General features: G+C 36.8%; 1 protein-coding gene across 18 annotated transcripts in view; it reads left to right on the top strand.

Annotated features, from left to right (window-relative positions):
• The window catches only part of AFDN (afadin, adherens junction formation factor), a 129,350-nt gene that overhangs the window by 68,906 nt on the left and 37,663 nt on the right, over positions 1-22,781 (top strand). For 12 of the 18 annotated variants that reach the window (XM_054194621.1, XM_054194618.1, XM_054194632.1 and 9 more), the window contains 9 exons: positions 521-726; positions 4,435-4,455; positions 5,184-5,329; positions 7,601-7,695; positions 10,467-10,732; positions 11,253-11,396; positions 13,327-13,525; positions 15,210-15,313; positions 17,878-17,964. In XM_054194621.1, coding sequence (XP_054050596.1) covers positions 521-726; positions 4,435-4,455; positions 5,184-5,329; positions 7,601-7,695; positions 10,467-10,732; positions 11,253-11,396; positions 13,327-13,525; positions 15,210-15,313; positions 17,878-17,964 — 1,268 coding nt within the window. The remainder of the gene's footprint in view (positions 1-520; positions 727-4,434; positions 4,456-5,183; positions 5,330-7,600; positions 7,696-10,466; positions 10,733-11,252; positions 11,397-13,326; positions 13,526-15,209; positions 15,314-17,877; positions 17,965-22,781) is intronic. The other 6 variants (XM_054194624.1, XM_054194634.1, XM_054194633.1 and 3 more) reach the window with 1 other exon arrangement.

Here is a 22,781-nt window from a genome sequence, read left to right as displayed (position 1 = left end):
ATAAAATCTGACTAAATTCTAAATGAAAATTTAAACTTAATTTTTTGTTATCTTGGTCCACAGGTTTTTTAAGGGCTCAAGTCTGGTAGAAGAATATCATACCAGAGATTGTCCAGAATTCATATATTTGAAACTATATAGATTTGTGAGCAAGCAAAGATTTTTATTAGTATAAAATTCCCTATAAGGGAGACTTGCAGGAATAGAATGGACAAGAGAAAACTTGTGTTTTCCTGTTCCCTTGAAGATGCAAATCTTCATCAAAGAGATAGGAAGTAATACAGAAATGTTTCCTGATGATCAGATTTTCTAGCTCTATATAGAAGTGTGTTGTTATTGTGCCTAACTAACTGTAGTACATAACAAACAATGTAGAGTTCAAATTCCTCTAAGTTGCTTCCCTCTCCCCATTGCCTCCTGCAAGAAGAAAACTTCTACATCCCAACTTACAGAATTGTTTTATTTCATTTTCGTTCTGTCTTTGGCTTTATGACATGTTTTTTTTCCTCGTTCTCTGCAGCTGAAGATGCCTTCTTATCTGCCATTATAAATTACACAAATAGCTCAACAGTTCATTTTAAGCTGTCACCTACATATGTGTTGTATATGACATGTCGGTATGTATTGTCAAGCCAGTACAGACCTGACATCACTCCTACTGAGCGTACTCACAAAGTCATTGCAATAGTCAACAAGATGGTGAACATGATGGAAGGAGTTATACAGGTGAGTTTCTCTGCAAAAACATATCAAGGGAATTAAATGCATCTAATAACCTTCTTAGTCTTTTTCTTAGTGTTCAATGAACTATTGTTAAGGGTCAGACTAATACATGCGTTGAGTGCCCATCTGAAGATTTGCTTTTGTGCCAGTGAATAATGTGAGTGGTAAGAAACTCTTTCTTGAGTAATGTGGGAGGTTAGGGAGGGGCTGTTGCTCTGAAGATATGTTCTCTGACAAGAAGTCGTTCCTCTGTTCTCTAGAAAAACAAGTTGGATGTGCTTATTAAAGACTATCGTATAGATAGCAGTTGCTTGCAGGGATTGATGTTTGAAGTGAACATATTTAAAAGAAACATGGCTTTTGAATTTTGATCCTGTTACTTTTACAACTTCTGTAACTACAAAAATGGTAATAAAACTGGACTTTCTGAACCAATATGACACAATTGCTTTATAAAGAAAAATGTAAATTCTCAAATGTTCCAGCATCTTATATGTATTGCTATTATGTGTGCAAAACTTCTACAGAAGCACAGGGGGACTTCTGTTTTGTGTAGGAATGCAGGATAAGATCCAGTGGGTTGTCTGTGAAATTAGACAATACCTTGCATTGTGTAACTGCTGATAAAATTTAATGAGCATTTCCTGAAAAAGGAGTGCTAGTTGTAGGTATCCTCACTAATGAATTATTGTAACTTCTTTGTCTGTAGAATTTTCTCAGAGGAAAAATTGAAATATATTTCTGTGTTTGCTAAAACATACACGTCCGTTGCAAAAAGTACTGCCATAGTAGCCTCTATATAGCAAGGACGCTGCTGCGCTAGGCACTGTACAAGCATAACAAACGCATCAGTCCTGCTTTAGAGAATTTACGATGCAAGTCTTACACAACGGGTTGATTAAGGGAGAAGAGGAAAGTAAACAACAAGAGAGTGGCATGAAAATCACAGTACATCAAAACTGTTCAGCTTTTTGTTTGGGTTTTGGAAAGATTTAATGGAGTTTTCAGTAGGGAGAATGTTATAATTGTACAGCTCTGTAAACAGTAACTACAGGCTCCCACCTTTCACAAGAAAGAATGGGACAAAATGCCGGTGTTGAAGACGCTTTACAGTAAGAAAAGAAGGACTAGCCTTTCACGTACGTTTTGAAGCTGATGAGAGGCTGAAAATTGGTTTGAATCTGAATTGGTGAACTAGTACATTACTTTGACTCTTGATGCCGTGGTAAATGGATATTTGATAAAATTGAAATGGCATCAAAAGTTAAACATTCAGGTTCTGCTATAAAAAAAGAAAAGATCTGGCTGTGTAAGACTGAATTCACTAAGGTCAGAGAGGAAAGACCGTGGCAGTAGTGAAGAACATGAAATGTAAAGAGCCTGAATGTAGTTGTGAAAATGGAAAGTAAACAATGAAAGGGACGGCTTCAAATATAATTTGGAAATTACAGGGCCGAATCAAAGTTTCTATAACTTTGAATCAGTTTATATAACTAATGTAAACTGGTAACAATGACCCCCAAAAGACTTGAGTGACAGGGATGGGTACAGTGGGAATGCAAAGATAAAGTTCTTCGTTCTTTGTGTTGAACTAAAATGGATAACCATGTAGCTGCTAGAAGATAGATGTGGGCTCAAACATCAGTTAGATTTGGAAACAAGTCAAAGCTGTAAAATAGATTATCCTGTGAAAACATTCATTTCCAACACTGAGAAAGTCTTCCCAAATCAAGTCCAGCCTTGTGGTTGTTGCAAGCAGGTGTATTTTATATAATCCTGCTAATTATCATTTTGTAATACTGTTAACAGTATTACAAAACTGTTAACAAAAAGTGTTTGTTTGGGATGTCCTTTGTGAAAGGCCTTTTCTACAGCATTTCAACTCTATAGTCACAACCTAATCTCCAACCTAAAATTTAAGGAAGACAGCAACAAGGAAGTCGTGGCTGCATTTGTGCTTTGTGAAAGATGTTATCTAGTTGCAAGAAATAAACTGAAGAGAGTTGAAGGTTGAAGAATATTGGTAGGAGGTTTTTCCAGATGTCATGCTGAAGAAGCTGGAGGAAAGGGGGAAAATTACAAAGGTGACGAAAGAGTAGAACTTCAGTGAATTTCAAAGTTAATGGGCTGGAGACAAAGAAATGCATTGATTCTAAAGCTTGACCAGGAAAACGTCATTAGCTTGGACCTGTCTTAGTGGAGTGTAAACAGAACTGGCTAAGCTAAGTCAAATTACTTCATCCAAGCTGTAGAATGAGTGGTTATATTGATGGCTGTCACACTACTATGTAGTAAGTTGGTGGATCACAATAGCTTTTTTTGTATGTCTCAACTGGAAAGCACTCCTGCACTGAAAGGGATCTGAGGGTGTGAAAGACAAAGAGGGCAGATAGGAGGCAAGGGGAGAGAGGCACCCAGAGCAGAAGCAAAAGGAAGGTGCACAAACTCCTGTGCTGTACTGTGGGAGTGAAATAAATTGTTTAGATCCTAATTTTGCCTGCCTAGATCGTAGCGACACTTGACAGCTTTCTGAAGTTACTCAAGTAGTACTTGCTAACAAATTGTGTAACTTTCTGTAGTCTTTGCTTTAGTGTATGCAGAAATTATAGAAGACTTAATATGAGATAGAGATAAAATTGGAGAGATCTATGAGAAGGCTTGGTGCTTCCAATAAAAATCTAGGAATAGAAACTTAGTTCATATAAAAAGCCAGGGGTTTTTTTGTCCTGATTTATTTTTTTCCAAATCATTCTGTAGCATTTCTGATCCTCTGCAAATTTTATCATTTGTGTGTGGAAGGAGTTATCTCCTTTTGTTCTGTGCCAACACATTTTCAGGCAGTTCAGAGTGCCTTGGTTGAAAAGGGAGAAGAAACACAGAAGCAGTGGCAATTAGTTTCTTTTTGAGCTCTAACTAAAGTTACGATAGTAACAGCAAAGGACACCTCAAATTTTTACATCAAAGCTCGGTGTGTTGCAGGTGGGGGAGAGTGGTCTGAATAGAAAGCCAAAATGAATTAGGTTAATAGCTCAGTTTTAAATAATCAGACAGACTTATCTGGTGGGGTTTTTTTGTTTCCTTAACTCAGTGTAGCTTTTAAGCAGCATTTAAGCAGCTTAGTGCAGTATTTCATCTGACTGTCTTTTGTTGTTTAAAACAGTCTTTTTGTTCTTTAATTGAAAAGCCATGTATTAAATCTGTCCTAGGTGTTTTATGCTTTTTGTTTGGTTGTTGGTTTTGTTTTGTGTTTTGTTTTGGTTTTTTTTCTTACTCTTTTTTTTTTATCCTGGCCCCTCTTTGTGTGTGTTTGTACATTGTCTTCATTGCAGCACTGTGGGCAAATAGCTCCCTGGATCTGTTACTTGGATGATAATTACCCTGTTGCCTGCAAAAAGTTCTGCAGGGTTTCTGTGGTGCACTGAGCATGGAATAACCAACTAGTCTGGGATGTCAACTAGTATAGAGCATTCCTTGAATTAGTTGTGACATGGGCACTTCAGTTCTTTGCTGTTGTGCTACTAGTCCTATTAAAATAATTCAATTTTAAAAGGGGCTCAGTTGCATCGTAGCTACTAATTAATGCATCTGTGTATAACTGTGAACATAAGTGTTGTACCTTCATATTTAGTGTTTGATTTCTAAAGCTATCATGATTGTTCACAAGTTTCTTTCTTCTATTCTGTTTGATTTCCTTCGTCCGTTTTTCTCCAGGAGGTAGACCAGGTTGATCAGGTAGGATATATTGCTGGGAACTGATCCTAGCTATGTTGGCTTAGCTCAGTTTCTCATGCTGCTTCCATATCAAAATACGATAAACAGCTGGACTTGAACAGTTCATAACACTCATTCAGCAACTGGAACATGCAGTACTAAAATCCTTTTTTGACTTGCAACTTTTACGGCATTCCATAATTTCTGCTTAACGCACTTCAATGTGGATATGAAATGACCAAAGTTCTTTTTCTTCCCTTTATTTTCTTTTTTTGTTGTTTGTGGTTCCTATTCTTTGGATTTCATCTGAGGTTGCCTGGCCTGGCATTTGTGGTCGGGAGATGGTGAGATAGATCAGTACTTGATACTGAATCACCTGGTATCAAAGCCAGTGAGCGCAGTATCAGGGTGGCAGTGGGCAGTAGTGAATATGCGCTTAAAAGTGCACAGATTACCAGATACTGCATTCCGCTAAGCTCAGCACCGTGTAACTGGATGCTTATGCCGTGGCTTTATTGATATTGCTATTGGCAATTTAACAGAATTTTGTATGTTCAGTGAACATGTTAAAATTGAACTTTACAGCAATTGCAATATTACATACAAACATTTTGCAAATATCTGGTATCTGAGATATGTTTGGTGAAATGGGAGAAGGTACTGGTCTATCTTTTGGAGCCTTTTTAAGCTGCCGTGCTTTATCAGAAGACTATTTCCCTGTATTATTTCTTGCTTCTTTCTACTTACAGAAACAGAAGAATATTGCTGGGGCACTTGCCTTTTGGATGGCAAACGCATCTGAATTACTGAATTTCATAAAGCAAGACCGAGATCTTAGCCGAATTACTGTGGATGCACAAGATGTTTTGGCACACTTAGTTCAAATGGCATTCAAGTAAGGCTATGAAACTTTTCTTTCACTTGAAATAGTCTGGTTTTCTGTGGTTTTTAGAATAACTTCACATTTTTGCCAAAATTTTGGTTTAGCAATAATGTCTTCTGTGTATTGTTAAACATCTGAGAGGAGGATTTATAAGAGAGGCTAGACTTATTTATTTAGACATATATTCTGTTCTATGAATATGTGTCACTGGGCTATGCAAGGAGTTTCATCTGTTAGCTGTTCTTGTGATAGTCAAGGCTGCCAATTAAAATTTTAGGGAAATGTTATTTAAATTGGATTTGTGTTGATTGCTTTTTTTTTTAATTTAAAGTTTTTATGGAGATGTGCTGAAAGGTTATTTTTGCTGTTAATATATAAATACATGGGCTTAAATATTTATGGGGCTCTAAAGTAATGAACCTTGTCCTCTTTAAGGGCTTCTAATGATATTAATAATCTACTCCTTTCATAATTCACGTAAGCAGCAATTTGCACAGTGGGTTTTTTGCACAATTTTTTCTTAAAAACATAAAGGTAGGTTTTGCCTTGGGGTAAAATCAACCTATGCTAGTCAGCTCAGGCACTTACAATACTGATTGAAAGAAAAATTGAATGAAGTACCTAATGGGAAGGGAAGTCCTCTGAGGAAAGGATCCTCGAACAAAGATAACAAAATTGAGTGAGTTAATCAACAAGAAAGGCTTAATTTTTGTACATGTTTAGATATTTTTTTTCCCCAAGCCAGCATTGAACAAGTTTTTCTCAGCAAATTTGTGTCTCTGAAACTAATGTTTAGAGAAGTCCCAGTGTACCTTGAGTGACTTATACCCAGACTTCCTCTATTTGTAAGATGTCTATTTTAAATATGGGCTTTTCATACTTCTGTAATAGCACAGAATATAATCATTCTTCTTTTTATACCATGACAGGATTGGGAGACCTAACCCATTGTTAACTGTTTAGCTTTAAGGGGGGTTGAATTGCTCTAAAGAGCAATATGTAGTATGTGAATGTGGAATGTGAAACCTTATCATTGCTTTCTGAACATTTGAAAGGTATCAGAGAAGCACCAAAGCACTTTGTAGTACTCCCACAGATTTTTATTTTTTTTTCTCTTGGTGAATTATGGGAAAATAGGTTATACCAAGTAGCTTTTTTGACAGTCTTTCATTTGTTTATAGTACCTCTAAATTATTAACTGTTAATGAAGCTGTATGCCTTTTTGCCACAGGTCAGTGTTTTGGATTGGTGTCTTGAAACAACTCTTTACTACTTCAATTTACTAGATAGTCATTGAAGACAGAATATTTCTGGGGCTAGGAAGGAATGGCACTGTATATTTCCCTGTAAACAATGAGCAGGCTGGATGCGAAAGGGTATTTCTGAATTTCAGCTGTGTGTGAATTCTCCCCTAAGTACACTGTAACATGGAAGATTTCAAACGGATGTGTTAAACTTTTGGAGAACAGAACTGTGGAATATATATTTAGAAGGCAAATAAAAAGCACAACAGAAGCATGAAAAGAAAAACACCTGCTGTGAAAATGTATGGTAACAACTGGCATACCCAGAATTCGTTGAAATTGCCTTGGCTTTTTTTTCCTAGCAATTGAGGATATTTCATTATGAATGTTGCCAGTGAAACAGAAAGAGGAGTTGTAGAAAGCCGTGAAATGTTTTCCTTTTACAATTTCATTCCCTTTTAGTTTCAGTTCTTAACAGAAAATGTATAAATGAATTATCAAAACAGTGTTAAAGAAAATGTTTAATTATTAGAAGAGAAAGAATACTAAAACAGAAGAGAAATACAAGAATCAAAAAATTGTTTACACAGAACACTAGGGCCATTTCAGGATCTTGGGCATTGGCTCAGAATAGGAAATTTTTTTTTTTTAATACTATTCTTGATAGATTTTGAAACAGAAAAAAGTGTATTTCTGTGTGGAAAAGTAGTTTTTGCGATCTTACAGAAGCACAGTTTGGCCTGATGGCATCTCTTTATGTAGCATATGACCTTTGCTTATAATCGTGATAACGATACTGCATTTAAGTGACTGTGTTTGTTCCCTGACAACCTAATTCTTCTTCCAACGTTTCTAGGAAAGGTGTGGGAGGACTGGTCTCTCTGGCCTTTTAAAAAGTATTATTTGGTTCCCTATAGTCACATACATAACACTGCAATTCCAGGAATCTTGTAATTGGATAAATCTCTTTTCTTTAGAAGCATTCATAATGAACACATAAAGGATTTTAAAATTTCGTTGTTTTTCCCCTCCCTTCCAGGTACCTGGTTCATTGTCTGCAATCAGAGCTTAATAACTACATGCCAGCGTTCCTTGATGATCCAGAGGAAAATAATCCTCAGAGGCCTAAAATAGGTTAGACTACTTGACGTTTTCTTGTGTCTTCTAAACCATGCAGTTAATTAATAATAAATAGAATTTTTCCTAACAGTGATATGATATTTACAAACTGCCCTAACCCCTGAGAATTGTTTGGATCAATTTTGTATGGATGATAAGAAAGGACAGTAGTGACATTCAAACGATCTGTATTTGGTTTTAAAATCATGGAATAATTTAGTTTCGAGGGGAACCTCTGGGTGTCACCTATTCCAGTGTCTTGCTCAAGGCAGGTGCAACTGGATCGGGTTGTTCAGACCATTGCCCGGTTGAGTACTGAATCTCCACTGAGGGATGGAGATGCCGTAACATCTCTGAGTAAACTGTTCCAACGTTTGACCACCCTCATGGTGAAAATACTTTTCCTATATCTAATTGGAAGTACCCATATTGCAATTCTTGTGTTGGTTGGTTTGTTGTTCTCTGCTATGACTGTGCACCTTTGAGAGGGATCTTGTTCTGAACCCCTCCCATTAGGTAGATGAAGACAGCAGTAAGCTGTGCCCTTAGTCGTCTCTTTCCCTGGGATGAATGAAATCCACTTCTCTGTCCCTCTCTGTCTTTTTCTCCAGCCCCCTAATCATCTTGGTTGCTCTCTGCTGAATTTGCTCCATTAAATTGGCATCTTCCTTGTGCTGGGGAGTCTAAGACTGCTCCAGATGCAGTTGTACAAACGCTGAATGCATAGGAGGGATTTCTTTGTTCCCTTCTGCTAGCTTCACTGCTGTTAACTTAATAGCTTAGTATGCAACTGACTGCCTTTCAAGCAAGGACGCGCTGCTTAATCACACTCAACTTGATGTTTACTAGAATCTCTACATCATTTTCAGCAGGGTTGCTTTCTATCCAGATGCACAGACTTATTCCTTCTCAGATGCAGGACTTGGCAGTTGCCTTTGAACTTCATGAAGTCCCTGTCAGTCCATTTCTCCAGCCTACTGAAGCCCTTCTGAAAAATAGCACTGCCCTTCAGTGTGTCAATATTTTCCCTCATCCTGGGGGGAAACTGCCATGGCTTTTGTTGGTATCATCTCTGAATTTGCTGAGAATGCACTCCATACGATCTCTCGGGTCATTAATAAAATCATTAAACAGTATCGGTCCCAGCCTCAGTCCATGAGGGAAGCCACTAATAGCCTACTGCCAACTGGACTTCCTATCCACAAATGCACCAAGTCCAGCGGTCCAGCCAAATATCTACCTACACTATCATCTGCTTATCCAGTCCTTATCTCAGCAATTTCACTATAAGGATGCTACGGGAGAATCTGCCAAAGTACCTCCCAGATACTAAGGTTAAGCTGACTGGCCTTGTAGATTCCTGCCAAGGATCCCTGCCATGATACTTTAAATATGGTGGTGCTTTGCAGCAACGTCAGTCTTCCTGGGCTGTTCCTGTCCATGAGAGCATTCTGCTCATGTGTGCTGTCCCACTATGTCTGTAATCCCGGCTTGGTAACTGTGCTCAGACTTCTAACGCCTCTTGCTGTTTTCCATGCTGAACGCATTCAGGCACAGGCCCCTGAGATAGGAACCCCCTGTTGCGCTTTTCATGGGGAAAGTGCGAGAGCCTCCTACGTTATGTAGCCTGGTGACTAAAGAAGAAAATGGAAAACGTAAAAAATATTCAAGTTTGAAGGAATTAACCGGGGATAAGAGGTTAGGAAGAGTTAAGAAGATAGTGACATTCTGAATAATTGAAGTAAAGATGATCTGCAGAGCTATTACATACAGTCATTCTGTTCAACTACGAAGAGTATCCATACAAAATTCATACATACTTTCTGGTCTTTTAAACTTGCTGCAATTGCTTTGTTCCTGTGTTGAACAATGAAGGAAGGTTTTAGTGCCCTGTACTGAAGCGAGAGAACTTTCTGGAACGTGAACTCTGAAAAAGTAGCAAACTGAAATTGGAATAAAGGCAGATGACGTTCATTATTTTAGTTATTTTTGAACTGCTTTATATATTTCTGTCTTATAACATACAGATAATTTTTTTTCAGTCACAATTCCGTGTTTCAATTCTAAAGAAATTGATTTGGTGGTCTCTTCAATAGAGATTTCAGATGAAAGTATTGCCTTAAAAGAAGGCTTAGAGATAAATGTTCTGCTTGCATTAATACATTCCACTAGGAAGCATATAAGGATGTTTGCTCATGGTGAAGCTAGCAGGGAGACCTTGCTTCTTACATAATACTGCATTGAACTAATGGGCAACAGGAAATTTGAGTAATATTTAAAAAAACTAATGTGTAAACAGGAGATGCATTCTGCAGTTTAAGTACATCATGCAATGCAAATAGTTTTTGCTGAAATTTTTTAATGCAGTTTGTTATTTAACTGCAAGAAGCTATGGAGTAATTGCAATATGCATTTGAAACAGAAGAATATAAAGTTTTTAACTTATTATTAAAAATAACATAAAACCTAGTTTACTCAAGTGAGGACATGATTTAAGTGTCAGATATAACCAATGATATATTTGCATACTAAATATTTCCCTAAAAGAATTTATTTTTGTTTCAAGAGTTAAAAAATGTATTTCAGTTGTCAGTTTAATGTTGCTCCATCTTGAAAACCATGAAGCAGTAAATTTATTTCTGAAAGTTTGTATAACTTAAATACATCTAAGTTCCAGCTAGCATTCACCAGCCTGGGTTAGGTGTCTCTGCATTATTATTTATGGCCTGAAGCAGTTGTACATTGCAGTAGGTGAATGTGATTTACTTTTTGTTTTATCTCTGTAGATGATGTGCTGCATACGTTGACTGGAGCTATGTCCCTCTTGCGACGATGTAGAGTGAATGCTGCTCTGACTATACAGCTCTTCTCCCAGCTGTTTCATTTTATCAACATGTGGCTTTTTAACAGATTAGTTACAGCCCCCGATTCAGGGTTATGTTCACATTACTGGGGAGCTATCGTTCGTCAACAGTTGGGCCATATTGAAGCCTGGGCAGAAAAACAGGGTTTAGAATTGGCTGCCGATTGCCACTTGAGCAGGATAGTGCAGGTGAGTGTGTATTTCTGATTAACACTTCTCACATAATTGTATATTCAAAAAGAATATCTGTGTATTCTCTATTCCTAGAGAGTAGGATGTGGACACGTACAGTTTGCGTGAATCAATCCTGGAACACTGAAGTAGCATGCACAGACACAAAATAATGTTTTCAGCATCATTAATATTTAAGCTACAAGTGAAATTAATAATCAGTGATTTTTAGCCAACATGCTGTTCAATTTCTGTTTATAAGACTGAGCTATAACTATGCTGAAAAGAGACAAGAAGAGTAGCTGAAAAATTGATATGCCTTATTTATGATAGGTTTAGTATTAATTCATCTTGTAGGTACAGGAGTTATATTTAGTGGTTGTTTCGGAGATACTTATGTTGCTTATGTAACAAGTCTGGCTTCTTGCTTTGTCTTTTCCTATCTCTCGTCTAAAGAAAACTCAGAAACAAGGCTTAAGGTTTTATTTCTGGCTTGGATTTGTCTCCTATGACTTTTTTTTTTTTTTCCCTCTCCTAGGCAACCACATTGCTTACCATGGACAAATATTCCCATGCAGATGTTCCAAATATTAACAGTACTTGCTTTAAGCTGAATTCCCTGCAGCTCCAAGCTTTGTTGCAGAATTATCACTGTGCTCCAGATGAACCTCTCATCCCAACAGTAAGTCTCTCCTATCACTTGCTGTGCTGTTTAACGTACCTGAGGAATATAGACTTCAAGTAAAAACACTGGCTGAAAATAGCCATCTTACTGTTGATTGGTTTCACGTTGTTCCGAGAAGAGTCAGAATGGACAATCTGCTCTCCATACAGTAAGTGTCAGTGGTGTCAGCCTGCTTCTGGCCACCAACTTTGTTGGGTGTACTTCACTGCAACTTGAGCAGGATATTGCTGAAAATCTCTCTTACAGCAAGTTGGAATGTAAGGTAACACCGTGTGTTGCGCGTACTCAGAGAGGGGTCACTGCACCTTACACTATTTGCGGATAAAACTCAGTGAGGCGGCAGAGAAGTGCTCAGAGCACTCCCAAAAACTAGTTCTATGTATAACCACAAGGAACAAAAATTGAAATTTCAACTATAGAAATCAAATGAAAGAAGCAGGAACACTGAGCATTTTTTACATGTGGGCTGTAAAAATCCATGAATCTTGAATCCCATCATATAAGCAGTGGACGGATTGTCCTCTGATGGACAAATGTATACATGGAACATCTATGTAGAAAGATATATATATATATATGTTGTTTACAGAACTGGTTTTTATCTTGATATTGAAAACATAAATGGCTATTCTAAGCGGTAGCCATGGGAACACTTTTGGCAGAAGTCAAAAGCGGTTTTGTGTTCCTTGCAGAATTGTAATCATATGTGGATGAAAACTCTTAAGGTAAACCCTGATTATAGGATAGTTGACTGATCTCAAAAATCTTAAAAGGTGAAGATAATCTAATATTTATATAACTGGATGCATTATCTACGAAGTCTATTTTTAATAACTTTGTATACCTCTCTTTATTAAATCAAAGGTACTAATACAGTGGTTCTAAGGGTGTTACTGGGGACTTGTAGCTTGGATATATTTTTACATATTGGCTACCAAACCAAAAGGTTTTTCCTGAAGAAGATAGCTTATATTTCCTTTTACACATAGGTAGAATTACATTGCTTATTATTATTGTTCTTTAGGGACCTTTAAAGAAATATAGTGCTTGATTTGACAGGTCCTTGTGTCAGGGGGAGGACTGCAGTAAGGCTAGTCTCGTTGAAACATAGGGATGAGTCAAACCTGAGGTGATTTCTCACTACTGTCTGAGTAATGTGGGCTAAATGGAAGAATGTAGAAACACAATGTGGTGTTTGGACGTTTACTTTCTGCGAAGTTGTATCTAGTAACAGATATCCTACTGAAATCTTAAAGATCTCTCTAAAATACAGAAGGAAGACTATTGTGTGCTACATGCAACCGCAGTAGCTACATTGTGAAAAGTACACTGTTTTCATAGAGCTTTTCATGATATTAAGCATTAACAGTTGTGCACCAAATGTAAAACTTTAAAGTTCCCTGATGCATCTTGAGTGATCCTGCTCTTGTGTTGTGTGCTTCTACAGTGTTGTTTAAAAAATAGATACCTCTCTTAAGGGTTCCTTCACTTTATACGGGTCTCCCAGGAAATGTAGAATTATATTAATTCTATAAAACTTCCAAACCTAGGGAACTGTATATGGCATTGGTCCTTTGTGGGTCTGTGTGTCCTGATGGAGCTGAAAATCCTGGTTTACACAAGCTGTCTGTTTCCTTTCTATATATTTAGTCTTATAGAAATACATATGTATACTCAACAAAGTGTCAAAATTTAAACCTACCTGTGATTCCACCTCTGTACATGCATGTTCTATGCTATATAATTTTAATATATAATGGAAAATATAAAATTTAATGGAAATTATATATTATTTATATTATAACTATCATTTATAATTACTATATATGATTATTCCTATTATAATTATTATATATAATTATATAATGGAAAATATAAAGTTTAATGGAAAATTAAAAGTAACAATGCCTTTCTGCCTTCTGTCCAGGAATTGATAGAGAATGTAGTAACAGTTGCAGAAAATACGGCTGATGAACTTGCTCGCAGCGATGGCCGAGAAGTCCAACTGGAAGAGGATCCTGACTTACAGCTACCTTTTCTTTTACCAGAAGATGGCTATTCCTGCGATGTTGTCAGAAATGTTCCAAGTGGTCTACAAGAATTTTTAGATCCACTCTGTCAGAGAGGTTAGTTCTTCTGTTGTTTTACAATGGTCTTCTATTTTTGATGTAGTGACCACAGAATGCTACATACATAGAGAGAGAGAGAAAGTAAGTTGTTTACATTTAACTAAAATATGTTTCAATCTTTTTATACTGTGTTCTTCAAGTGTTTACTTTTGCAACCCATAAAAAGTATGCAGGATTCTTTAATCTTTACCCTTTCTCCCTGTCCCTTTTGTTCACTTTCAAGGTTCTAAATAAGCAGTGCTGAGTTACTAGTGCCTATTGAAACTTTGTTTTGCATTTGCTCCAGAGCATTTTTTGGATTTTGGTGCTAGAGCAGCAAAAATTTACATAAATGTGAAGTTTATAATACTTCAACAATTTCACAGTCAACTTTTAAAGCTAATATAAATTAAATAGTTAAGTCACTTTTTTTATTTACCAGCTCCTTACATATAACATTAAAAAAACATGAGCTTAAAGTAGTTCTTTTAATGTTCATCAGTGTGGGAATGTATGGTTTGGGCATTTGTAGTCCAAACAAAATTTCAGATGATGAGTAAAGAGCTCTTGTGCTTGGATGAAAGTGACCTAAACTTGAGAAAGTAAAGCAGGGGGAGTCTGTCAGAGAATTTACAGTGAATGAACAACTTATGATCCTTATCTTGTGCTATTCAATTTTATGAGAAGCATTTTTGTTATGTAATTTCTTAATAACTTTCTACTTAAAAACCATTTGTTTAAAAATTTCCACAGGAATACCATGTTAGGTAGGACAGCAAAGGAGGCTATCAGCAAAGCAGACTTACTCTGTCCTACAGTGAAGTTTTGCAGTCGTTGGTTCCTACTTAGTTTATAGAAAAGCCGTATTCTTTCATTTAAAAAAAACCCCAAATAGTAGGAAACTGACTGTTCTGAAAGTACAGTCAGTTACAGAGGATGTAGTCATGAGACTAAAGACGACTAATAGAATAAAACCTTTAATTAGTAATTAATTTGCTGTACAAATGTCTGTATTGTTATTACAAGCAGGGCCTTTTTAATGCATACATTCAAAATTTTACCTTTTACTTGTCCCTTAAATTATGCTGAGGGACTGGTTTTCAGTAAATCAGTGTAATTTGCAGTAACTCAGTGTAGACTGGATTGCTGAGAGATAGTCTTTGTGAGGAGGAGAATCTCATCTGTTTGGATAGAGTGACTGGTAATTTGACTGTGGTGTGGATTCTCACTGTTCATGATTTAGGAGACAATGTTGGATACCTCTCAGCTGCTGTGGCTCCTTTTTTCAAAACTGTAGGAATTGCTCAATTTACAAAAAACAAATCAAAGAAAACCCCCACTTGGTGATGGCGTATTCAGAGTGCTGGTGGTTTGTATTCTGGAAGATGACTTGGTGTTTCTTATCTCTCTTGAATCTGGTTGGTACAATCAACATTTTTCAGCCCAAGAGATTTCTATGAGGTTGTAGTGTTTTTAAATATGTATGTTCCACAGGAGCAGCAGCTATACTGCTGTAGGATTTTGTAGATGCCATAAAATTTCACTGAAGCACATAATGGCATCTAACATGCAAGATTCAACATAGTAATGAATATAAAAAGATAAATACAGCTATTTGGTAGTTCCTTGTGTCAGGCTGTTCGATTTTAATTAATTTGTTGAGAAAACACAATGAGTATGTTGATGTTACTTTCTCTTCTAGGTTTTTGTAGGCTAATACCTCATCCACGGTCACCAGGCACATGGACGATATACTTTGAAGGTGCAGACTATGAAAGTCACCTGTCACATGAGAATGCTGAGCTAGTAAGTATTGATTCCGTGAATAATTGTCAAAACTGATACCTTGGCAAGCCGTTGTGTTTTATGTGATGAGTTTTAATCCTTATTAGGAAGAACAGACTTCATCAGTAAACATAGTTCGTCAGTGATTTGGTGAATTTAAGGAACTATTTGCAGTTTTTTGTAAGTCAGTGCTTTTCTAGGCTGTGGCATGATATAATTCTCATGTAAGCAAATTTTGTCTGTTGTGTTCCCGCACCCTGGGGGTAAACAGTGAAGAAATTCCTTTTAAACACATGCAAAAATATATATGGACAAGCATCTGTAAATAACTTGAAATGTGAATAGAGCTGCAGGCTGCTTTTATTTATAAACTGGCAGTTACCAACTAAATGTTTTGTATTAAGTTGTGATCTGGTACTTTTTTTTTCTGCTAGGTTTTCAGGAAAAATTATTTAGTTTTCCTTTTCATTATACTTATCAAAGAGGGGTTTCACTTTAGTGTGAGGTAGCTTTTTTTTTCTGTTGTGTTTTTTTGGTTTTGTGGGGGTTTTTTGGTCGGGGTTTTTTTTTTATTTTTTGAGTATGTGATAGCCAAGAATATCACAGCTACAGAACAACTTGGTTTTGGAAAGATACGGCTTTATGTGAAATAATTTTTAGAGCAACTAAAGAGAAATAGCTTCATATTTATAATTAGCATTTCAGTGAAATCAGGAAGACCAACATGAAACTAGAATTATGTTTCTAAGGCCTTCTATGAAAAATACCTGCCCCTCGCTACTCAGAGGGACTTGAAAGCTTCATTTACTCTGTTCAGAACTTGGCGTTTGTTAGATGACATTATGCAGCCTCGCTGCACTGGCCCAAATAACATGTTTACAGAAGGGAGCATCTCCTAAATCTGTGTAACTGATACAGCAGAGCCTAGTCTTGAACTGATAAGCCAGGCTCTGCAGGCTTAGTATCTTGGTTAAATGGGCATTTGACTGAGTTAACTATAGCAGCAACATTCTTGAGGCACCATGCTCTTCCTCCTCCCTTTGTTGCTCTAAAGAAGTGCATTTTTTAGAGCTAGTGGAAAGAAAAACCATCTGAAGTTACACTAGGTACTTGCTGTTTCTCATACTAAGAACAAGCTAAAGTAGAATTCTGGCCAGTCTTCCTTAAAAAGGCTTGATAAGGGAATGCAGGATGAGTGGGTGTTACTGTTTCATTCATCCATGGAAATTAATACCATGTAAGACTGTTCAAATAACCTGATCTAATCATTCTTCTCTCCGGTGCATGTATGTTAACGGTAAGCTTCAGAGTTCTACGAGTCTTTAGTCTGGTGTCTGAGCAATGCTCTGAATGCTGGTTCACAAATCACCTCTCAGTGCAACATGTCTGCATAATCTAAGTGCTAGTTAGATGTTCCAGTTTATATCCATGAGGTCTTTTTTCGTTTGGTTGGATTGGGTTTGGGTTTTTTTCCTTACCCCAAGCCAAAACTACTCTCACAATTCTGCTTCTGTTGGTAGTCTGGGGAATTGCCCAGGCTAGGAAGTCTCCTCAAATTATCACTGAAGAATTTCTTTTATTCTTAGACCAAGAGGGAAATTCAGTATAGACTAATGGCAAAGTTATGTTCCTTGTGGCTTACCTTTTCCAGTCTGTATGTTTCTTGTTGAATTACTTTAATAATGTTTCTATTTAAATTAATGGAAAAAATCCTAAATGAAGTAGGAACAGATTCTGTTTTTCTGCCACCCTTGGCACAGGAGTGCTAGAATACTCCTAGCTTGAAAACTACTAATAAACTACTAACTTTCTAATACTTGAACTTAATCAAAAAGTGTTTAATTTTTTTTAATTAATTTCCGTTGTTTATATTTTCACTTCGTCCTGGATCTTGCGGAACTTGCAGTTTTTAATATGAATACGAGCTCTAGGGTGCTTTAACTTACATGCTTCAGCCAATGAAGGCTGTGATGGTAACTTCTTGACTAGAGGGGTCTGGCAATGTTGCAAAGATACAAAAAAATTAGTGAACGTGTTTAGGGGCTTGGGTTGTTTTCGACTTACAGAGTTTTCAGAAGTGAAAGTTTTTGGAACTTTCTTTCAAGGCTTTAACTATGCCTTTGAAATGAGTTGGCCTCTTAGTATCTTTGCAGAATTATCTTTTAGATGCAGCACTAAAAACTGAGCTCTGTGTAGATCACCCTCACCTTTCTAATAGGGGCCTACTGAGTCCAAACTTCAGTTTTCATTAGAAGTTACTATGGTTTTATAGACCTGTTAACATTTCAAATTGTGAATCATTAATAATCTCTTTACTGAATTAGAGAAGGAGAAACAATGGGTAGACTTCAAAGCTTCAGCAGTGTTCAAATGTAGTACTTAATAATGTGAATCCATATTAATGAAATGTTAGAGATTCTACCTTTAAAAAGGAGTGCCAGATATATTATTTAGAGTGCGAGATCTTCTGCTGCACTAACAACTTTGTTTTGATGGTAGATGAATTATTTTACGCAGTAATTTTCCTGGCCTGGCAGTGAATATGAACTCTTGACTTTTTTCTTCTTCCCTTCCCTGCTTGATAGGCTCAGCCTTTGAGGAAAGAACCTGAAATTATCACTGTGACACTAAAAAAACAAAACGGAATGGGACTGAGCATTGTTGCTGCCAAGGTATGGAAGTCAGTTTGTGTAAGTGTGACTGAAAAAAGCTTTTTTTTTTTTTTTTTTTTTTTTCTGTCAGCCTACTGTGGAAAATGTTAATGGAAAAATCTATTTCTTTTAAGTTTGTTGTGCACATTATGTTGATCATACTTTTATTCTGGCTGGGGAATGTTTTGGTAAAATACACAGATGTGACCAATACAAGAGGAAACCTATTGTCAGTGTAGCTATGACATTTAAGTTTAAGCCTCTACTACAGGTTTATTCATGCTTCAGAGCCAAAAATTGGCAGTGTTGATAAATGGAAATAAAAACCAGCTTATTTAGCTGAAAAGTAGCAGAAGTATCTAGGAAAGAAAAGCAGTAAATATAAAGAATAAAATGTGTGCTTTGGTTTTTTTTTTAATTTAATTTGTTGAATGAATAAAATAATTCACATATATATGTTAAAGTTTGTATACTTTCTGCTGTGAAGACACCACCTTATCTTTTGCACAGTGTACATATGCATGTATGACTTCAGTTTTGCCTCATTATAGTAGAGAGCTACAGTGTATTAAGTAGCTTGCTGAAGGAGGGTATACCTCTTGCCCTGACTTGCCAAAATTGTGGGTGTATACTGCTCTTAGTAGCACTAGAGAGTAATGTATAGAATGCACATACAACTCCAGCCACCAGATGGAGGACTCCACTAGTTGGTTGGTTTTGCTTTATTAACTGGGTCATATAGCAGACGTAATCTTTGAGTTTTAAGCTTGTTATAAATTATGCAATGGTGATATCCAAAAGTCCGTCTTGTAAATATGTGGTGTACAACAGGTAGAATAAATCTTTCCTAATGTCTCTCCACTGTGTAGTACATGAAACTTCATAATGCTGTAGTCATCCTTGGCAACTAGTGCATAGGCTGAAAACATGATTGTTTTACTGCTTTTAAGTTATCTCACATAGTTAATTGCTTCTAAACAGCACTATTTTTTTTATACAGCTTTGATTGTTTCATAGTCTGTTTTTGAGTCGGTAATCTTGCACAATATCACTTTTAAGATTTATTTCTGACATCTGTAGAGGAATATCAGGTGTCAGGTGTATGTTGCTAACAATCAGCAGTTATTGAGGAAACTATTCAGGATCTGAAAAATGTAATGCACTATTCTGCTCTTATTTTGGTGAAGTGGGTTAATAATTTGAAAAGCAAATGCTGTTATCTTGAGATATGCCAGATTAAATGTGTGTCAGATTCTGACTGCCATCTGCATTTCTGTTGAATGTTTCAAAATATGCAATGGAAATTATTTTTTTCCCACTTTAAACTGTGAAATATGATTTTTTTCATGTAGAGAGAAGCAGGATATAATAGGGGGGGAAGTTTCCCTTTTCACTGGAGCTGGCTGGCTTCTATATGCTGTTTTAACAGCTGGCACTTCACTTCCATTAGCAGTATGTAATAGTGCTACTGGACAGTGTGTAAACTTGATTTGAAGGTTTTTTACAAATTGTTTAACCAGTTTCACGATTTCTTTAACATGATCAGTGATGGAAGCAGCAGTCTTCATCTCAGCAGAGTTGCAGAGACACTTGTTCGTTCAGGCACTGATTATATTTCATCTCGCTGCTGTGTGCCTGCTGCAATATTGGAACTCTGATTTTAAAAAGCGTTATGGCTTAAATCTTGATCTGAAATAAGCAAGAAGCAGACTTTTATTTCAGCTTCAGTGTAGAATAAAATCTTTTGCTTAATTCAAAGTCAGCAGAATGTTCATTGGATAGAAATAATCATCTCGCATTAAGTGTTGAAACAAGTTGCTGTAGTAGTTAAATAGGATTATTTTCAAGGGGTTGGTTGAAGGAGTTCAAAGTTGCTGATTTTAAGTAAATAATAGCATGTTTTTCCTGTAATAGGCTTCATAAAAACAACAGAGTAAGGAAGAATACACAGGCATTAATTTTCTCAATCTAGCCAGAGCAGAACAGATCAGAGAATTGAGTGTGACCGAGAAGCTAGCAAGAGTGGGTGGATTTTTTTTTTCTATTCCTATCTTGTTGGCTTTTACTAATAATTTTTCTGACAGGTCTCCATTCATGTGTCTTTTACCAGCATAAAAAATAAAATTCTCCTTTTTTTCCTTTGGCTGAGAAAAATGGAGGAAGAAGTCCAGTAGACTATTCGTTAAAATTTTCTAAACGTTAACTGGATAGAATATCTGAAATGAGAGGAACAGGCAAGTGTGAGAATAAATTTAGGTTTTTCTAACTTTTATAATAGTAAAAGCTTGGCTATCAAATGCTGATATGAAAGTACCTTATAGTTGATGAAAGCTCACATTCAGTTTCAGAAATACACAGTTACTGCTGCTGTGCACAGGATCCCAGTTTGCTGACCCGCTTACATTCATTGAACTATTGGTTTCTAGAGTGCTTCAAAAGTGCTGTGATAAAAGAAAATGCAGGGACTGGTCAACAAGGGGCCCTGCTCCAACCAGTGAAAGACGACCCTGAAACTCTTCAGCTTTGTTTAGGAAGACAGTTGTCTTTTTCCTGTGATGTGACAAAGTAGTTGCTCTCAGTAAGGTGCCTTGAGAATCCCTTTGCACATCAGCGCTGACCTGCCTTTCTTGTTAAGTCTTAATGGACTCCTCGTACTTGTCACTGGCTTCGGATGAAGTTGGTTAAAATATAGGTTGGTGATACTCTAGGGGAGGAAGAAATGGGCCAATTCGTAAGGAAATTACGTAAAGAAAGATAATTCCTACTGACTACTTTTATTCCTTCTACCCGTTGCAAAAAATCTGCGCTTTCCTAGTAATCTGTGCTCATCTCTGAGGAAACATCTGACAGATTTATCATTTGACAATTTGTTGAGGTTTTTATTAGTTTGCAGGGTTTTGTAGATAAACAAAGTCTGTGCCAATTAAGAGTTTTTAATGGGAAAATTAGATACCATACCTTACATACCCCTTCCACACCAAATGTTCTTAATTACCAAGTGATTGTCACACCTGTGCTGCGATTGGAAAAGATGATTAGAGTTGAAGCTAAGGTTGTACAAGCAGAGGAGTGATGCAGCTTGCATTGAAATGCTGTGCACCTGCTTATTCTTATGATAGATGGATTCAGTTTGTGATACTAGGTGATTGCAAGCATATTGACATTAATGTACAAACAAAACAAAACCAAAGGAGGTGAGCCAAGGAGTACATGCAAGTGTTAGGTCCCTGGGGAACCCTGTATTTGATCCTCTTTCCACCTAATGACAGGTAAAATGTTTAAGTGCATTACTTCTAGTTCACTAAAATACGAGTAGCTGTGAAATAAACATTTTACAGGGCTGCCAGGAGTGCTGGAGAAGGCAGAAACGCTGCGCATCACCTAGTTGGCCTTGCGTTGCTGTAAGGGTGTTTTCTGAGGCAGGACAGCCCCTTTGAGCAACCGTGTAGTAAGCATGTACGCTATATGCAAACATAACAGAAAAAACAAGTTTAGTTATGAAACTACTGTTAGCTGCCAGAGCACTGTAAACAGTGTTGTGCTTGTTTGGGTTTTGTTTGGTTCTGTTTTTAAACTGGGAAGATGCCTAACAGCATTTCTTAAACTGAATACACAGATTTTTATTTTTATTTTTATGTAAAGTTAAATTGTATAGCTTCATATGTGATCCAAAAAGGTAACTTGTTGTTCTACCCGTTTGTAGGTGTTGCATGTTTTCTTACAGCAATACTCCTGTAGCTTCATTAGCAGTAGCTTTTGTAATAGGTGTATGGAAATGTAGTTGGTAGGAGTGGTCGGGCATCGGGAACAGTATTGCTTTTTGAGGTTGTGTGCAGAATTTGGTTGCTCTAACCCTGAAAGATGTTTTGATGTTAAAAGCTGCCTGACTCCCAACCACATTGCGGTTAAGTTTTTATGAAATCCAGATGATTTGGAAGCAGCGTGTGCATGCAGTTTACTTTAAAAATATATCGCTTTTTGGGGGCTTTCGCATGTGACTTCTTAGCCATCTGTGGGCCAGCACATTACTTCCTGTTTAATTTGGAGGGGTTTTGTCTTTTGTACAAAAGGGCTCCCTTTTTGTTTTTCCTAGCAGTTTTCAAAGTTTAATAAAGCCTCTAAAGCAAATGGAAGTCAGAACAGCATAACTGATTACGTAAGAGTCTGAATACTGTATTGGTTATAGCTGGTGTTGATAAACGCTACGCTGTGTCATCGCATCCAGCTCCCAGTTATCTTGATGGGTATCTTGGAAAATCCAGCAGACTAGAGCGGTGGTTGCTGTTGAGGGCTGGAAGAGAAGTGGAGAATTGTTTTTTTTCTTTCAAGGATCTGTAGTCCCGGAGATCAAAATGTGGTTTTCTGTTGTTGGAAGAACAGAATCCATGGTAAGTCTGTTCAGGTTTCTGTTGGGACTGTTTTTCTCTGAAGTTTTAAATACTATCCCTGTACTTTCTCCTGCTCTCTTGCTTGTTTAAACCTGCCGGTAGTTATTTGTTCGTGTAGCAACGATGTAATACAGCATGCAGTTAAATATAGTCAGATGTTAGTAGCTAACTTGCTAAAATCTAGAAAGAAAAAACTAATTTTTTAGCTTGTTCTTCATATGCACTTCTCAAATTTGCGGAAGTGACTGTTAATATTTAAAGTTTTAGGTGTGATAACTACTATTTTACTGTGGCGGAGCATGAATAGCATGACCTGTGATCTGTTTACTTGTCATAGTGGTTGGCTTTAATCCAGGTTGCTCTAAAAGTCTGTTTTCCCTTTATAAAGTCTTAGTAGAATAATTAAAATTGACATCCCAAACAGTATGTATAAGATTTTTAATACTCTGT

Source organism: Rissa tridactyla, chromosome 3, assembly GCF_028500815.1.
Source record: "Rissa tridactyla isolate bRisTri1 chromosome 3, bRisTri1.patW.cur.20221130, whole genome shotgun sequence".
Lineage (NCBI taxonomy): Eukaryota > Metazoa > Chordata > Aves > Charadriiformes > Laridae > Rissa > Rissa tridactyla.
The sequence above is the reverse complement of the archived record's forward strand: the minus strand, read 5'-3'. Positions and strand labels throughout refer to the sequence as shown.